The 19,386-nt window shown below is 34.4% G+C and overlaps 1 protein-coding gene across 2 annotated transcripts in view; it reads left to right on the top strand.

The window, feature by feature from the left end:
• AdamTS-A (ADAM metallopeptidase with thrombospondin type 1 motif A) overlaps positions 1–19,386 on the top strand; it is a 785,255-nt gene that overhangs the window by 628,604 nt on the left and 137,265 nt on the right. For both annotated transcript variants that reach the window (XM_081765817.1, XM_081765816.1), the window contains 2 exons: positions 4,175–4,324; positions 17,493–17,750. In XM_081765817.1, coding sequence (XP_081621943.1) covers positions 4,175–4,324; positions 17,493–17,750 — 408 coding nt within the window. The remainder of the gene's footprint in view (positions 1–4,174; positions 4,325–17,492; positions 17,751–19,386) is intronic.

Raw genomic sequence — 19,386 nt, 5'->3', positions numbered from 1 at the left:
ATTTTTACGCATTTGACCCAAAACCCATCGGTTAATGACTGAGTGAATTTGTTAAAAATATTTTTGCCAATTTTTTCGGTAACTATTAGCTCAAACATAGGCTAATAGAGCAGAGTATGGCTTAACCGAGTACTGCTCAGTTACTAGTGGTGCATATTTCGTGCATATTGTGTACATGTGGATTAATACGGATACTGCACACGTACGCAGTTATATTACGTATATCTGTGTTTACGTACAGATGTATAACATTTATGACGTATATGTACAGAATAGTTATACGTATAGTATCCGTATTACACATGTGCAGTTTTACAGATATCCGTGCCTTTAGGTATGTGCAAATGTAAGCGTGGTGCACATGTAAAAGCGAGCAATAGCACATGTGCATCTCAAGTGGAAATTAAAGTACGAAATCATAACAGTCGAAGCGGATGGGGGAGGGGGAGCAAAAGAGGAGGAGAAGAAAGCCCTCTTGGGACTGGAATGTTTCAACATATAAAGTTCACAACATCCATAATTATTAAGCTATGGAAAATTAAAGATACTACTAACAACTAGCTCACCTATTAATAACATACAAAGACGTACAATGTATTGGCACTAGATATTAATACCTTAATTACATATGAATTACTGTAATTTATTTGCAAACTTCTGTCGATAGTATATCTTTATTAAACCTCTTCCCCAGTACTATATTAGTGGAGGGGGAAATTTTCTTCCAAAAATATTAACAGGGGGAATTACCCTTTCCCCCAGGATTTCGCACCCTGGTGTACAGTGCATTTGTTCATGAGATTGCACATTGTTGCACATCTTCGATGCTGTATGGGTGTAGTATGAACACGTAATGCAATTTTAAACAGAAATATGATCTTTATTAGCATCCTTCTGAAGTATTGGTCTGCATGGAAAAGTGACATGTGATGACTTCATTTTTGGATGCCTATCACATAAGGTAGGTTAAGTACATATATACCTATTATCTGTTGCAGTAGTGTTTATTTTTTTGTATTAATAATGTGGTTTGATTAATATTTGTAGATTCTCACTCTTAACACTTTTCTTGTAAGTATTAATTTTAAAATAATCATAACACTCGTTTATAAAAGAAAAAAATTGTTTATATTATTTAAAATACGAAAGTGGACATAAGGATATAAAGTCTCTCCCTGATAACAAACATTAGTAACAAGAAAACTAACAATGATAGAAGCATGCGATTTCCGGCAAATAATAGGAAAACTCAAAAAGTTTTTTTATCTGATTTACAGAATTCCCACATTTGCTCTATTAATTGCCCTCAAGACATCCATACGATATTCAATTTTCATCATGTGTTACTCAAGAGTCACTCTGTCTATTGCGAACCCCACAGGAAGAAGTCAAAGAGAGGTTATGTCTGGGGATCGTGGGGGTCATGCCATTGGGCATGGCAATCTCTCCCCATCCATCAGTCAGAAGTTTCATTGAGAAATGAACGATCAGTATTCCAGTGTGGAGGAGCCCCGTAAATATCATTCCTTTATGCTCTTAACATCTGGTGGCTGCTGTCCATACTCTCTCCTGAATTTTCGTTGAACTGTGACTGGAAATTTTGTTTCATGATACCATAACATACACTTCGCTTTTTCTTGTGCTGACGCCATTTTTAAACAAATGACTGTCGCGCTGCGGTCAGCTGCAGTAGATGGCAGCACAGCCTGTGGCAAAATCTTGAAGTTTCATACAAACGATGTTTTCAGACCGCATGCTTCTATCATGCTTTGTTTTCTTGTTATTAATGTTTGTTATCAGGGAGGGAATTTATGTCCACCCTATATTTCTGAAATTAACATTAAAATACTGAAAACAAAATGGCAACAAAGAATTGCCTTTCTCCAATTTTATAATTTTATAATAAATACCAATAGAAATATAGAAAATAATCCATCTAGTATCTATAAAATGAAACCAATAAAGTGCTCTATTTTTTTCTTCTTTCTTACAATTAGAAATGTATGGATGCAGTTTGTTACGTTATAAGTGTTATTTCCTCAAATGTTTATGTCACTTAAAAAGAAAACCTTGGGTTCATTGAATAGCATTTTGTAATTATGAAACTGCTTACTTTCCAGAATTGTACTATTGTTCATTACTGAATTATTTACAGGGGGTTGTGGAAAAGAATTTGAAAGCCTTAAAAAAAGATCTTATTATAGAACGTTTTTCTTTTCCTACTTTCTGTTCGTTCAGATAGATCATAATATATTATTATTTTATTTTCTATTTGTTAAAAATATTTATGCCTTAGAATTGATTTGGACTTGATTGCTTAAAGAAAATACTAAAACCAATACAAGTTATATATTTTTATTCACTATTTACAACTCTTTGTGATCCCTGATAGTTCCAGTAAATCACTCATTATTCAGTCGTTTTTCTTTCAGTCTTCTAGCGCGCACACACACACTCAAAGAAAGATATTTCAACTCTTGACGGTATACAGTAATTCCTATTAGTTCTTCTACTATCTAAATATGATCTATTGTATTCTAACCACTAGTAAATTCAGTCTATTCTGTTGACTGTTCTAATCAGAAGTATTTTTTTCTAATCGGAAGATTAATAATTTCTTAAATATTTTGTAATTTACAAGGAAAAGTCTTACAGATCTGTAATTGTGTAGATCTTGTTGTCTTGTCTTATACAGGGTGTTTCAAAACAACACCGACAACGTTTGGGAGGTGATTCCTGACACCAAGATAAGACAAAAAGTATAGACCAGCCTGGGTGCACAAATGCTTCCTTTCGGAGTTATAGACTGCCGAAAACGTGAAAAAATTAACTTTAAAGGTCTATAGCTCCAAAACTATGGGACCTACCGTAGTCGGGTCAAAACTTTACTAAGGAACTAACATGTGGTCTATCCTGCAGTACTTCCACAACAATTTTTATAGAGGTAGTTAGTGATTACTTCAGATTATATGCCCGTAACCAAACTGCCTGTACAAAAATTGTTGCGTGAGTACCTAGGGTTCTGAAACATATATTTTTGGATATAGCACATATTAGTTCCTAAGTAAAGTCTTGATCCGACTGCGGTAGGTCCCATAGTTTTGGAGCTATGGACCTTTAAAGTTCATTTTTTTGTTTTCGGCAACCTATAACTCTGAAAGGAAGCATTTGTGCACCCAGGTTGGTCTATACTTTTCGTCTTATTTTGGTGTCAGGAATCACCTCTCAAACGTTGTCGGTGTTGTTTTGAAACACCCTGTATAATAGTGTAATCATGGTACTTGTCCATGTCTCAGGAACTCTTCCTCTTTGTAGACAGGTAGTATAAAGCTGTACTAAGATATTTTCCATTTCTTCATCCGTTTTCTTTTACTATATCTAAAGAAATTCCATCTTCTTCTAGTTCTTTCTTTCGTTTCATGTTCCTTACGGCGTATGAAATCTCTCCTTGCAGTACGGTGATACCCGTTTCATTTTCTTCTTCGCTTTTCCTCGCTTCCTGTTCATTGCTTGAAAATAATACGTAAAGATTCATATCTTTCTATACAAATTACTTTTAAAATATCATTTCTTGTATTGTCTAACTAAATTCTTAGCAGAAAAAAAGTACTTCCTTATTCGCATACTTTCAAAATATAGAGGTATGGTTGTGGTTAACAGTGTCTTCTTCAAGTTTAAATAAATAACTCTTCGGTAATATTTCCAAAAACATCTGTACCCACTGAGTTTCCACATAAAATTTTATTGATTCAGTGTTAAAACGCAAAAATTTCAGGAAAATATGGTTGTAAGTTCTATTCTAAAATGTACCATATGGCATTACAGAAAATGTGCGTTCCAGTTTTTACTTTGTAGCCCTTTAATATTTTCTATCTTAACATTATTCATCTACATTTCGTTTCGTGTCCAAAAATAAAAAAAAAAATAAAAATAATAACAATAAAAAAAACTTCGTGACTACTAATTTAAAAGATATAATCAAAAGTTTTCCCCAAATTTTCTCTTATCTTTGTCTGGCTTAGTTTCTTTATATTCTTTAAACAATATAAATCACATAGAATTGACGTAATTCATTTGAAGGATCATTTTTGTGTGGGCTCTTGTTCGTTACGTAGCTCTTTATTGTATAATGTATATCTTTTAGTTAATCACTGTATATCTTTGTTCGTTTCAGTGTTCCGTGTCATGTGGAATAGGGCAGTCCTTAAGAGCCGTCGGATGTCGTGGAACTGAAGGAAACATGCTGAACGACTCAGCATGCTCGGATTTTGAGAAACCAGCTGAGGTGCAAACATGTGTGAAGCCATGTCCTAAAGAACCACAGGTAACGTGGAAACTTATATTTGCCATAAGCAACAATAGTAACAAGTTAAAGTTATTAAAATGATTTATGATCTTTGTCATCTTCCATCCTTTAAAATTTTTAACTCTGTTTATTTTTATACTTTAAGCTGGGAATCATAAAAAAGTGGAAGGGTTAGGAAAAGCATGTCGATGACCAGGTTGCACATTAGCTGTCTTACTAATCCGGAAATAACTTTAGCCTTTTAGTTTAAGTGAAGTTGCCATCTTTTCCATATACACATTGCTTTTCTCAGTGTTTTCTTCTTCTTCCTTTTTTAAACTTTGGGATAAAAGGTGCCGGCACTCACTATGAATATATTACAACGAATTCTACAATTTTAACATATCCCCCGATATAACCTAATTTCTCATCCAGTAATTGCTTTGTACAGTCAGCGACAAAAGTTTTTTATTTTCCGTTTGATGAAATTAGTTTCGTAAATAACTTCAGAATGGAAGGATAATTTTGTATTCTATGGAAATATACCTAAAAGTATTGTCATCTTTAGGCTACAGAAGAAAGTGGTAAGAATACTTGCAGGAGTAGAATAGAACTCTCCTTCCATAAATGTTTTCAAGGAACTTGAAATAATTACTTTTTCCTCAATATATTTGTTCGAAATATTAATATATTTGAAAAAAACATAGTAGTGAGTTTATTGTTAACAAAAACATTCACAAATACAACACGAGAAGTAAAGAAGACATTCACTTGCATACACATAGAACAAATATAAACGAGAAATAAGATACTCATAAAAGTACTCTATTATACAATCTACTTCCATCATGTATAAAAAATCAGGTCTCTGTAAATAGCTTTAGAATAAAACTTAAAAGATACTTGATAGAACAATGCTTTTACTCTGTTGAAGAATATGTGCAAAATAATTCGTATACGTAAAATTAAATGTATATTAAGTAAATTAATGAATCTATAAAAACCTATATGAAATAATAGTATGTATGTTTATGTATATCGGTTAGTGGTGGGCACAAAAACCGGTTTTCGGTTTTTAGGAAAACCGAAACCGGTTTTTGAGAATTGTCAAAAAACCGTTTTTCACCGAAATCAGTTTCCTCCCAAACCGGTTTCGGTTTTTCTCGAAACCGGTTCGGTTTTCTCAAAAACCGGTTTCCATTTTCTTCAAACCGGTTCTGTTTTTTTTCAAAATTGGTTCTATTTCTGATCAAAACAGTGTTTCGTTGTTCTCCAGAAACGATTCCGTTTCCACAGTAATAGTTCTATGTATTTTCCAACAGTTTTCACCGAAACCAGTATCGGTGAAAACCGAAATGTCGGTTTTTCGGATTTCGGTTTTTCTAGAAACCGGTTTCCGGTTTTATAAAAACCGGTTTTGCCCATCCCTAATATCGGTATATATATAACTGACATATCCAATTTCGTTGTATTTGGTATCAAATTATTATTATTATGATTATGATAGTACAGTTTTTAGTAAATTAAGAAGAATGTAATTTCGTGTACGTTCCAACCATACCACCGTTGTACGTTCCAGTCATACCACAGTTATTCCCCCCCCCCAAAAAAAAAATACCAAACGGAAAGGACTTTTGGCGCTGATTGTACATAGAAAACCAGGACATCCATGGAAAGTCAAGACAAACATTTTGGTAAGTATTTTTATTAAATCATACAGATTTGTGACCTTGCCGGGGGATTTAAATGAAGAAACAGAACACATCATTGATTTAGGCCTTATTAATTAATGGTTATAATAGCGGATTATGGAAGGATGGCAGCATATACCGTTCAATATTGTGTGGGGATTTTAATAATAGAAAAATTAAAAACCAGGACAAAAAAAAAAAAAAATGGAAAACACGTTTCCTTGTCGCTTTTCAATGGCTTTTCAACAATGTAAAATTACATTGTACACATTTAAAAGTAAGCCTGAAACCACATAAAAATTTGGAAAGATTTCTGAGCCAATATAAAAGTTATTTTGTTGATAAAAACTCTTTGAGCTGTATTTATGGAATTTTCTGTTCGTGCCAAGATATTTGTATTGACATTACCAAACGAAATATTAACACTAAGCTGAAGAAACATTCAAGGGAATCGAGAGGAAAGAAGGAAGTATTTTCAGGATAGTCTAAACATTTACAAGAAACTAAAAATAATGTGGAGGACATCAAGGTTTTACACATCAAGGTGCAGCGTCAACAATAGAAAGGAACGTTATTCAGGCCTCTTTCATTAGGACGAAAAAAGCAAAACTTAATACTGAAAAAGGTAATCCAGATCGGGAATAGGATACCATCATTACAAATTTCATCAACAAAAATTAAATAGTATATACTTGTATATTATATTTTTTCGTTATTTCTTCGAGATTTTATTTTATTTTTTATTACAAAATCTGATTGTAAATAAAAATTTTATAACATCAATATTGACATAATTATATTACATCATAATTTTAGTACACCATAATTTCCTTACTCCAAAATTTCTGTAACATGTTTTGTATAATTATGTGTAACTTCATAATCACAAATTACTACGAGTTTAGAAACACAAGTTAGCAACAATGAACTACACTCCGAATCCATATTGGTGGTTTTAAGAAGAAGGAAAGTTATGTCAATATTAGTGGAAGAAATGATAATCTTTTGCATAGACTTAAAAAATAGAAATAAAAGTTCCAATATGTAAATTATGCAAGAGTGCACTCTGAATTTAGAGGAGCCAGTTGTTTAGATTATCCTTTACATAGAAAGGGGTATTCTTCACTCTAAAAATACGTTGCTTTGTGTATACATTTTAAATGTCGACTGATACTAAAACAATAAGAATGAAAGATCTTAATATGCAACATATATTAAGCCTGATTAATGCTCGTTAAAGGTTACTCGTGTATATAACCGAAATATTGGGAAGTTTTGTTCTACATTAAGGAACATGAATAGGTGAATATTATAGTTATATTGAAGCTTGTATTTCATAGTTCTATTAGTCAATGAAACCTGTAAATTCGCAGAATATATTTCAAGCATGTACACTCCGTGTGGTGCCAGCAGATTTGAGGAGGAACATTGTCTTCTTTTAACAATACGACCATGCCCGGTTGAAGATTAGGCTGAGCTGACTTCCATTTTCTTCTTTGTTGTAACTGGTTGAGGTAATCCCTTGACCAACGTTTCCAAATATGCTGCTTCATTTGTTGAATCCGTTGCCATCTGCCTAGTCTGTTGATAGGTGCGTCCAGTAGATCTGGTTCCGGAAGACTGAGAAGTGTAGCTCCAATCAAAAAATGTCCTGGACTGAGATACATTGAATCTGTAGGATCGTTGGAAATGGCTGTCAATGGTCTTGAATTTAGAATGGCTTCAATTTGAATAAGTAACGTATTCAACTCTTCGTATGTCAGACTTGCTGTTCCTGCTGCACGCCGTAGGTGGTACTTCATGGATTTTATTGAACTTTCCCATGACCCCATGTGAGGAGATCTGGCAGGAATGAATTTCCATTCTAAACCTTCTTGAGCTGAGTGTTCCAGGATGTCCTTTCTGTTAGTCTTGGATTCAAAAAATTGTTGCAATTCTCGATTGGCGCCAACAAAGTTTGAACCATTGTCGCTACAGATAGATAAGCATTTTCCTCGCCTAGCAATAAATCTCTTCAATGCTGCGATGAAGGCTTGAGAACTTAAGTCTGAAACTATTTCTATGTGAACTGCTCTAGTAGCTAAACAGATGAACAACGCTGCATAGCCTTTCATTTGAATTTTGCTGCGAATCGTGGGCTTGACATAAAAGAATCCTGCATAGTCAACTCCCACGTGTACAAATGGTCTTGCTTCATTTACTCTCTCCTTGGGTAAGTGTCCCATTAACTGTGATGAACTTGTTGATCTCCACTTGAAACAAACCAAACAATTGTGTACTATTGCTTTGACCATCTTCTTAGCTCTTGGAATCCAATATCTGGTACGCAAAGATGCAATAAGAAGCTGTGGTCCTGCATGAAGCAACCTTTTATGTTCTTCTTTGACTATCAGGTGGGTGAAATGATGTCCTGCAGGTAAGATGAATTGATGCTTGTCATCGTACTCCAAGTTTGAATGTTCCAATCTTCCTCCTACTCTTAGCATTCCTTCCGTGTCCAGAAATGGAAAAAGATCCTTGATTGGGCTCTTTGTTGAAACTTCCATTTGTTGCTGCAAGTTCAATATTTCTTGATGATAGGTAGTATGTTGTACTATCTTGATACATCTGTGTAACGCTAAACGAAGTTCCGAAGCGTCAAGACTCTCGGTTTTTCTTTCTGATTTCTTGGAAAGACAATTATGTTTGAAGCGCAAACAATATGCTACTACTCTCAACATTTTGTTTAACGATGAATACCTTTTCATAAAGCTTGTTTCATGAACTGCCACCAAACTTATCATGACTTTCTTCTCTTCTGGAATATTAGCTGGCTCATTTTGTTCTTGACATGGCCATTCTGCTGTGTGAAGAAACTCTGGACCATGCCACCATTCTCGAGACTGAATAAGAGTGTTGGGATCCGCTCCTCGACTGACTATGTCTGTCGCATTTTCTTTACTAGGCACGTGGTGCCATTGATTGATTGATGTGATTCTCTGAATTTGAGCCACCCTGTTGGATACAAATGTCTTCCAACGATTGGGAGGTGATTTGATCCATGACAAAACTATCGTCGAGTCTGTCCACAGGTGTATACCACTGACTTCTATATTCAATATGGATAGTGTTTTGTCTATTAGCTTCGCAAGTAACAGTGCTCCACATAATTTTAATCTAGGCAAGGTTTGCTTCTTCAGTGGTGCAACCTTCGACTTTGAACAAAGTAAATTGACTTCAATGTTTCCTTGATCGTCTGTAGCCCTGATATACACTACTGCTCCAAAATTTTCTTCACTTGCATCGCAAAACCCATGTAATTGAATTTCCTTAACGTTCTCTGAAGACATTACGTTTCTTGTAATTTGTATCTTCGCCATCGCAGGTAACCAAGACATTAATTGATTCCACTCAACTTGTAGGACTGTGTCTAATGGATCATTCCAATCCATTCCTGTTTTCCACAACTTTTGTAAGAAATTCTTGTATTTGATGACAATTGGAGCGATTAGACCTAATGGATCGAAGATAGATGACACTATGCTGACGACTTGTCTTTTTGTCATTGCAACATTACTTTCTACTGCAGTTCCATTTTTACAAATTTTGTTCGAAATTATAAGTTTGTCTGTTAATGGAATCCATGCTATTCCTAAAGTCTTAACACCGTCTTGCTGACCAAGTATGATTGGCTGTTGTTTTTCCCTGAAGTCTTCAGGAACTCCTTGAAGTACATCTTCTTTGTTAGAACTCCATTTACAAAGCTTGAAACCTGCTCTGCTTAAAATATTAATAAGATCCTTCTGTAGTTCTAAGGCCTTTGACACGTTTGGTACTGATTTTAACACATCATCAATGTAGAAATTGTGCTTTATTACTTCTGCTGCTTCCGGAAATTCCTTGGAATTTTCCTCCGCTATTTGCTTCAGACATCTTGTTGCCAAGAAGGACGCTGACGAAGTCCCGTACGTCACTGTTTGTAACTCATACGTCTGGATCGGTTCTTCTACTGAGTTTCTCCAAAGGATGCGTTGTAAACACTTGTCCTCATCATGAATTAATATTTGGCGGTACAATTTCTCTAAGTCTGCTGTAAATGCAACTGGGTACAACCGAAACCTTAAAATAATGGAGTACAAGTCATCTTGAACAATTGGCCCAACTTGAAGAATGTCATTTAATGATTTGCCATTAGACGTTTTTGCACTTGCATCAAAAACCACTCTTAAATTAGTTGTTGTACTGTCCATCTTGAATACAGGATGATGTGGAAGATAACAACTGCTGCTGCTGTTCACGTCTTCTTCTGTAACTTTTCGCATGTGACCCAAACTTAAATCTCATCCATGAAGGCGGCATATTGTTTATGAAACTCAGGATTTTGTAGCAATCTTCTTTCAAGCTGCTTAAATCTTTGTAGTGCCATGTTGTAAGACTCTCCTAAAGCAGCATTCTCTTCCTTCTTTGGTAATTTGACAATAAATCTTCCGTCTCCATTTCTGGTTGTATTTTGTAAAAAATGCTTCTCACAATGTTCTTCTTCCGGCGTATAAATCTTAGTCTGAAGATCTTCGAGTTCCCAGAATTTTCTCAATTGTGTATCCAAGTCTGTCTCCATCTGAGCAAAACATGAAATTACCGACTGGTTGGCTTCTTCGGGTATTGAAGGCATATTTCCGACGACAACGTATCCTAGCTTCGTTTCCTGCAAAACTGGATAATTTCCTTTTCTAGTCTTCTGGCCTGGCTCAAGGATACTGTAGAATAACCCCGCACCTATAAGCATGTCTACTGACGACGAGCGATTAAAATTTGGATCGGCTAAACAGATATCTTTTGGAAAGTTCCAATTACTGTAATCAATATTCTTAGAAGGTATGCAACCTGTAATGTTTGGCAATACTAAACAATCGACCACTGCATTAAAATCACATGTTCGTGAATAAATATGAACTTCAACACTGTACTGAGCTTCGGAGGTTACAGAATTGATACCTCTAATGGGAACACGATTTTTCGTTTTCTTGAGGCCTAAGCTATGAACTAAAGCTTCGCTTACAAAATTCGATTGAGACGCTGCATCTAATAACACTCTGCATTGTTGAAAACGACCTTTAGTGTCTGTTACGTTAACTAACGCTGTTGCTAATAAGACTTGCTGACCATAATTAATCTTAAATGAGCAATAAGAGTCCTGTGGTTGAACTTTAACCTGGTTCTGTTCCTTAACTTTAGGTACATTAGTATTATTGTTATTTGTTTTGCTTGAACTGTCTTTGTTAGTAGCCTCCTGAGTAGCATCTTCATGCAACAGTGTGTTATGCTTAAAATTACATTTCTTACAAGTACTTGATTTGCATGCCTTTACTTGATGTTTATTACCTAAGCAATTAAAACATAGTTTATTTTGCTTCACGAGCTCCTTTCTTTGATTAATGTTAGCACTCAGAAATTCTGGGCAGCGAAAAACAGCACGCGTTTCTTTGCTACGGCAAATATCACATGCATTTAGAAGCACACTAACAAACGAATTCACTTGACTGTTATTCTTTCTTTTTGCTTTGGAATCTACACTTTTGTTGTCATAAGTACTTTCAGATTGAGTAGGACGAATGTTTTCTAACATTTGACAACGACCTTCTAAAAATGAAAATAATTCCGATAACGATGGAAAGGAGTCACTACTTTGCTCAACTTCCCATTCCCTTTTGCTTGCCGAATCAAGTTTTTCTACTAAATGTTGTGTTAGGAGTACGTCATGCAAAGGTTTGTCCAAATTCAATGCTTCAAGGGCTTGAAAATTACTACGTGCAGTATTTACAAATTGTCTAATGTCTTTAGCGTTTTCTTTCATTACTGGCTTGATATTGAGCAACCCTCGTACATACGTCGAAGCTATCAACCGTTTGTTTTCGTAGCGTTCAACAAGAAGCTTCCATGCAATTTCGTAATTTACTTCTACCGTTGGCAGATTTGCTATTAATGTAAACGCTTCTCCCTTGAGCGATGTGCGCAAATATTGAAATTTACAAATTGTACTTAATGATTCGTTATTGTGAATAAGGGAAATGAAAATGTCCTTAAAGGGCGACCACTCCTCGTATTTACCGCAAAATATGGGCAAAGAAATTTTAGGCAATTGTACTGAACTACTACCACAATTTGCAGCTTTGTTATTTGCTGCCCCTGAATCCGTTTTTTGTTCAAAACTATCAATTCTTGTAACTTAACCTTTGAATCATAATACAATTCCTCGAATGTAATTCTGTGCGATTCTTGTTCACCTGTCTCATCCAAGAGCTCTATTTCTGACTGTATCTCATCAAACTTAATAAAAACCCCTTCAAGTGCAACTAGCCTCGTTCTTGCTTCTTGTATGCTAGGTTTATTTTCATTCTGTAGTTTTTGAAGAAATGTCTGTATTCTTGTTGCCTGACCTTTGACCGAAGCACGTTTCTTAATTAATTGACCCAACTGCACTTCTGCCATTGTTTTAGTCCTTCTTTTTTAACTACTCAAACCGCTGACAATATATTTTACTTTTCACTTCTGAGTGACCTACAAACGTGCAACCTTGAATTCAGCTGGGTTGAATGCACACACACCACTGTACTGATATGAACAGTTCTGTCTGCCTATGACAGCAGCACGCACACAAACACACACGAGAACAAACAGTGCAAAATCACGTTTCTCGTTCTGATATCCGGTGGACGGAGGACCAAAAAATGATGATGTATAAAGGGGTGATATGTTTATGTACTTTATTTACAAATCACGCATATCACAACCACAGCTAATGAACTGTATGATTAAACCCATATTACTGATTCACCCAGATATCATGGAGGATCGAGAAATAAGACTTAACGAATAATTTAGCTGTTACTTGCTTCAATTCTTATTCAAAAGTACATGCGTTAATATGATAAATATGACATGCTTTGTTCATATGTTAATATAATGATATAATACTTAAATATTAGTACAATGAATTACTTATCTTAACTTCTTTTCGCAGTTAATTGTTGCTAGCTTGCTGCTAAACCACATGGTTGCTTGCTAAACTGTCATACTTTGTCTTCGGTCACACATAAACTGAATAGCACTCTAAAACACTGTTAAGAACATGTAAATCTTGTCTATGAATGAACATGTGTTTCTCTAAAGACTATGAATAAATATGTTTTTCTAAAACTATGAATGAATATGTTTGCGTAGTTGCACTTCACAACACATTGTCGAATGCACAGACACAACTTGAATAGAACACTGAAGGCACTGTTGCCAGCCAATACAAACACAACTCACTAAAACACCAGAAAAATCACTAAAAGAATCACAAAGAATTCACTAAAACCATTAAACTATATACAAAAAATGAAACTGATATGAATAAAAATAATGCACATATGTAAGCTTATCCAGTGTCTTATATATGGAAATATAGAGATTTTTATTATTTCAATTTCAATTATTTTTCCCGATTATTTTAATTAGTCTCTGTTGTTTGATGTCTTCCTTGCTCTCTTACGGTGTAAAACAGCATTCAGTTATTACAGATCAATGACTCAGTAAATGTAGTTTGGACACAATTTGGATACAATCCCCGCCTATTTTAGTGTGTGTCCTTTTCTATGGGCACCCATATGTAACAGACGTTTCCAGATGCATATATGAATCTAAAAAAAAATTAAAAATAAAATAAAAATAAAAAACTTCATAATACGCAGCAAAAGTATTTTTCCTCAATATTGAATACAGAAAATGGAGTAAATCTTATGTGCTAGCAAATATAGTATTTCGAACATTTATTATTATTATTATTATTATTATTATTATTATTATTATTATTATTATTATTATTATTATTATTATTATTATTATTAATAATAATAATAATAATAATAATAATAATAATAATAATAATAATAATAATAATAATAATTTATTCTCAATATCTGCTTAATCTCCTTTCTTCCATCCAACAATACTAAAAAGCAATTGAAAACAGAAAGAAAGAAACCGGAATATATTCTTGGTGTATGTACTTCTGGCAAAAGTAATCATTGTTTGTTCTGTGTAGTTTCACACTTCTTACATTCATGAGGCCACTGCACAGCTGTTCAGGCTGCATGCACTGTACCTCAAACTGTTATTGTCCTTGGTCAATTCAATGTTTGTGTGTTAATGAACACCTCAGCACCTGATTACTGACCTAAAGATTGAAAATATGGACTGTATAGTGGTTAACATATCAGACATTAAACCAGATATCTGGGTCCGATTTCTGGCGTAGTGATACTTTTTATTTTTTGAATTTCGTGGAACTCGCACTTCTGTAGGATATGGTATAAGAGCAAACTAGATATCTTTTCCATTTCTTAATAGTTAATTTAGTGGTATTTTGGACAATATTACAATCCTTCAAATGCTCTTATTTTATTCGCATTGTCGATCTTGTCATCATTTTTTGTATTGTTTCTAATGACATTTAATTTATGGATGAGTAAGCATAACATATTTCCGGCATCATTTGTTCCCGGTCGTTCCAAAGAAATGTGCTACTTATAGGACTAATGGATAGTTCAAGCAAGGCGTACTTCCGGTATCATTTGTTTCCGATGATTCCAAAGAAATGTGCTACATATGAGACTAATGAATGGGTCAAGCAAGGCATACTTCCGGTACCATTTGTTTCCGATAGTTCCAAAGATATATATATGCTACATATGGGATTAATACATGGTCAAGCATGACGTACTTCCGCCATCATTTCTTTCCGGTGGGTCCAAAGAAATGGAAATGCTACATATGGGAGTAATGGATGGGTCAAGCACAACATACTTCCGACATCATTTGATTCCAGTGGTTCCAAAGAAATGCGCTACCAGTGGGATAATTGGATAGATCAAGCATGATGCACTTCCAACACCATTTGTTTGCAGTGGCTCCAAAGAAATGTGCTACTTATTGGACCAATTGAAGGATCAAACGTGATGTTCCTCCGGCATCATTTGTTTCTAGTGGTTCCAAAGAAATCCGCTACATGTAGGACTAATGAATGAGCCAAACATGCCGTACTTCTAGCATCATTTGTTTCCGGCGGGTTCGAAAGTAATGTGTTACATAAGGCACTTACAATGATTATAATTTGTATTAACTTATAAACATTATACGAAAGGAAAGAATTATATTTTTTTGAAGTCCCCGATAAAGAAACTTTAAACAGTAAGCAGGTCAAAGGTAAGGAAAGTAAGAGAATGTGTCTACACAAAGTAAATGTGAAACATATACTTTCTTTAACTACTGAAAGAACTAAACTGAGGCGTGATTATAACCATTGAATTACGCTTAGGAATGCGTCTAATTATTCATTGATGCCGAAATTTTCAATAGGAACTCCCACCTTCATCAGCATCTTATTTGTTTATACAAACACACTATTGTTTCAATCATATTTCGTGGTTTCCATTATACAATAAAAAATCATGAGACGTGATTGAAACAGCAGTGCGTTTATGTAAAACCATCCAAACCTTTGGCTCTCTGTACACGATAGATTAATATATTGTTTAATTAAAAGCTCTTATTCTTTCCTTGTCCTAATAATAAACAGCAAAATACGGTCATGTTTAGTATTATCAATATGTATTTTCAAATAATTAAATTGAAGGAATATAGTTTAAATTGCAATACGCTTTCGAAATACACTCAAATGTTAATGATTAAATCTAAATATGGTACGGCCTTTGTTCTGTTTTGAAAGAATTAAATTGAAACACTGCAGTTTTCAAGTTATAATGAAATTGTCACAATAGTTTTAAATCTGCTAATTGGCTGCACACTAGCGGCATCTATTGGCATCAGGGAGTCAGGTGGCGCATGTAGCGATACCTATTAGTTTGACTATGTACTATTGGGAATTACCATTACACACGGATTGACATGTTTTTGTATTGTAAATAGGATAAATAAATCGCTGATGAAGATGGAGGTTACATTGAAAATTTCGGCATCAATGAATATTTAGACGCATTCCTGAGTGTAACTGAACAGATACACTTTCTTTATCCAAGAGCCACACTGTTTGTAACCGAAAATGCTGTTTTAAGATTTTTGCAGTTTCTTTGTCATCGGAAGTGACGAAAATTCTTGGCTCATTCATTGTTTGAACTTTCGTTGTTTATATTAACAAAAAATTGGTTACTTACCAATATATCCTCCCGTAGGAAAACTAAATATTCTCCAGATGTATCGGAATAAGCAGCTAGATTCGTCTTCAGTGGTAACGTAACAAGGATAAAAATGAGTAAGAAAAACACGGTATGGAAACAGGAATACATACTACCAAATGAATATAACGTAAATTTAGATCCTAAACACAACGAGCGAAGCGCATTTAAAAGAAGCGCGATGCCTATGTTACGTCATTGTTTCCAGATCCAAAATACACTTCAAAGTTATTAATGTGTTCTTTAACTCGGATGTTAATATTGTGTTTGGTTTGACCTATTTATGAAGCATCACATTCACACTGAGCACAATAAATACCTGATTTATTTGGTGGAGCAACAAAATAGCTTTTTAAGACCACTGAGATTAAAGAACGTATTAGATAATCAAAGTCACAAGGAGAGGGTATGTCTTGATTGACACTTTACCTAAAATAATTAGGTTAATGTAATAGGTTAAAGAAAAAAAAAAAAAAAGGAGACAGGAGATTAAAGAGTCACTTTTTAGTTTTAAATATAAACTGACTTTAAATCTGGATTCTCTCAACATTGATAAAATCTGGCTACCTAGCTTTGATGTGCATTTTGGATTTGTCAACAGGGGCGTAGCATAGACACCGCGCTTCTTTCAAACTCAACTCTTTTTTTCTCTTTTTGTACTGTACTCTGCTCGTTGTGTTTAGTACCCACCTTTACGTTATATTCATTGGTAGTATGTATTGCTGTTTCCATATCTTATTTTTTTACCCATTTTTATCCTGGTTACCTTATCACTGAAGACAGGGCTAGCTTCTTCCGATACGTTTCGAGAATATTTAGTTTTCCCACAGGAGAATACATTGGTAAATAATCAATTTTTTGTTCATTTGAATCATTCTCTTATGCATCTACATAATTTTAATTTTAGTTTCGTTGTTTAGTTTAATTTTACAGTTCTTGAGTATGTTAATCCCTGATTTATGAGACAAACAGCCTCAGATTGCTCATGCTATCATTGAATACTTAATATATTAATGATAATCCATGCTTTATGGGACAAACAATCTCAGATTGCTCATGCTTTCATTAAATGCTTAATATGTTAATGTTAAATCTACACATTTATTTTCATATACTCTTACTAGGGTTCTTTTGATCATTTGCATATACTTGTAGGATACATTAATCTTCAATTCGTTTTTTTTTTTTTTTTTTTTTTTTTTTGTTATTAAACCGGACAAAATATTTCCTTATTTTTTTAAATTTGTACGTCATTTACATACCTGAGTATTAAAATTATTAAAGGAATATTTGATATTTCAGACGATTATTCCTTCAACCTCAACGACGTCATCTGTGGCAACGGGCTCCTCTACGACTCTTTTGCCCCATGACAACGTAGTTTATAGGAACTACGTACCTCCAACGTTTCCACCATCGACTCGAGAATCTGATAATGTAATTCCTAAATCATCTGACGATCATGATCCGTGGACCAAAGCATCACTGCCAGGGCCAGTATCAGCCAAAGTTATTGATGATCATCGACATGCCGTGTGGAAACTTTTAGGATTTGGAGAAGTAAGTATTATTTCTAATATCCTAGGGGAAATAGATAATTGGGCGTCTACAGAACTTGAATTTCACTTGTTAATGTATCATCTTTCTAAATAAAACTAAGCGTGTGTAATTTTAATCTGACCATTGATTGCAAACCTTTGTAATTTTCGATGGCTCAATCTTACGAAGTACAAAGATAATTTCCATTGAATCTATGTATTTATCTATCCTATGGAATACTGTAGCACTTAGTTCACTATCAGTAGGTTTATCTCAGTTCTTCAATACATTGCAAGCTAAAATAATTGTTTGCTGTGTTAAGTAAAAGACTAGTAAAACAACCTCACATACAGTGCTATAATGCATTTTGTTTCAATAATATACAGCAAAAATTCAGGCCTGCATTCCTCAGAGCAAGAAATAAATAAGCATGCTAGATGATCTTAAATGCGTTAAATATATATATATATATATATATATATATATTGTAAAACTTTATCCCATATAGGTATAGGTAGAGCATTAATAAAAAGTGTGTCCGGAATCGATCTCCCACTACCAGTTTTATTACAAAACTTCTCCGCTATAAAAGTATTTTTACAAAATACTACACTAATAATTTCTCTAATATACAGGGTTAGTTATAGGTTGTCTTTTGACCATAAGGTCGCAGACAGGATCTCTACAGAGCCCCGTAGCAGGCTAAGCAAAGGAGAATTAAGGAACCAATGCTCCGTAGCAAACAAATTCGGGCTAAGTGGCCGAAGTTAGGATTCCCAGACAGAGCCCCGTAGCAGGCTAAGCCAGGAGATAGGATAGGCGTAGTCCCGTAGCAGACTAGAGGCCTGGGGTTAGGTTACTCCTAAAGTCCAGTAGCAGACTAGAGGAGGGTCACCAGAAAACTGGTACTGAATTGCCTTTGCCCATCGAATTTATAGGGTTCCTTGGGTGGCGGTGGCGCTGCTGCTCCGATGTCGTCTTCTGCTCCGTGGGAGGGGCTAGAAGCCGTCGTCTGCAAGCGATTGTAGATCCATCTGGTGTGAAGTCTTCTTGCCGAACCACGTGGTGGTGTTTGTAAACACTGACATGTGGAATTGTTTGTTTACATTACATGGGATATTACAATATATATATATATATATATATATATATATATATATATATATATATATATATATATATATATATATAAGCTTGTGCTTCATTTTAATTTTCGATATAATCCACCACTGTCAGAAGTTTACTTATAATCCTCTACTTCGTACGGAGGAATGTTTTGTAAGTTGGTATGCTGAGATTAATTGTTCAATATGGTATGTAAACAAAGAATCAAGAACGTAGATTTCAGTGACAATTAAGAGCATGGTTTGTTAAAACTTCTTTGTTTACCGTTAATTAATTGTAAGAGATTTCATATGATTCTGATTGATAAGAGAAATCAATTCAGTTTGTTATGATAATAAGAAATTCTTAAACGCCAGTGAAAGTATGTAGTTGAAGAAAAGAAATTTTAATAGGAGTTGTAAAACAAGCATTCCGATTACTATTTGAACCTCTCTTCTTTAATCAAAGTGCTTAGCCACATATTCATTCATTCATTGTTCATCCATTATCGTACATAATGGGTCAGAGACCAGTACATAGGAATTGTCATAAA

The sequence above is a fragment of the Thermobia domestica genome, chromosome 7 (genome assembly GCF_964235325.1).
Source record: "Thermobia domestica chromosome 7, izTheDome1.hap1.1, whole genome shotgun sequence".
Taxonomy (NCBI): domain Eukaryota; kingdom Metazoa; phylum Arthropoda; class Insecta; order Zygentoma; family Lepismatidae; genus Thermobia; species Thermobia domestica.
The sequence above is the reverse complement of the archived record's forward strand: the minus strand, read 5'-3'. Positions and strand labels throughout refer to the sequence as shown.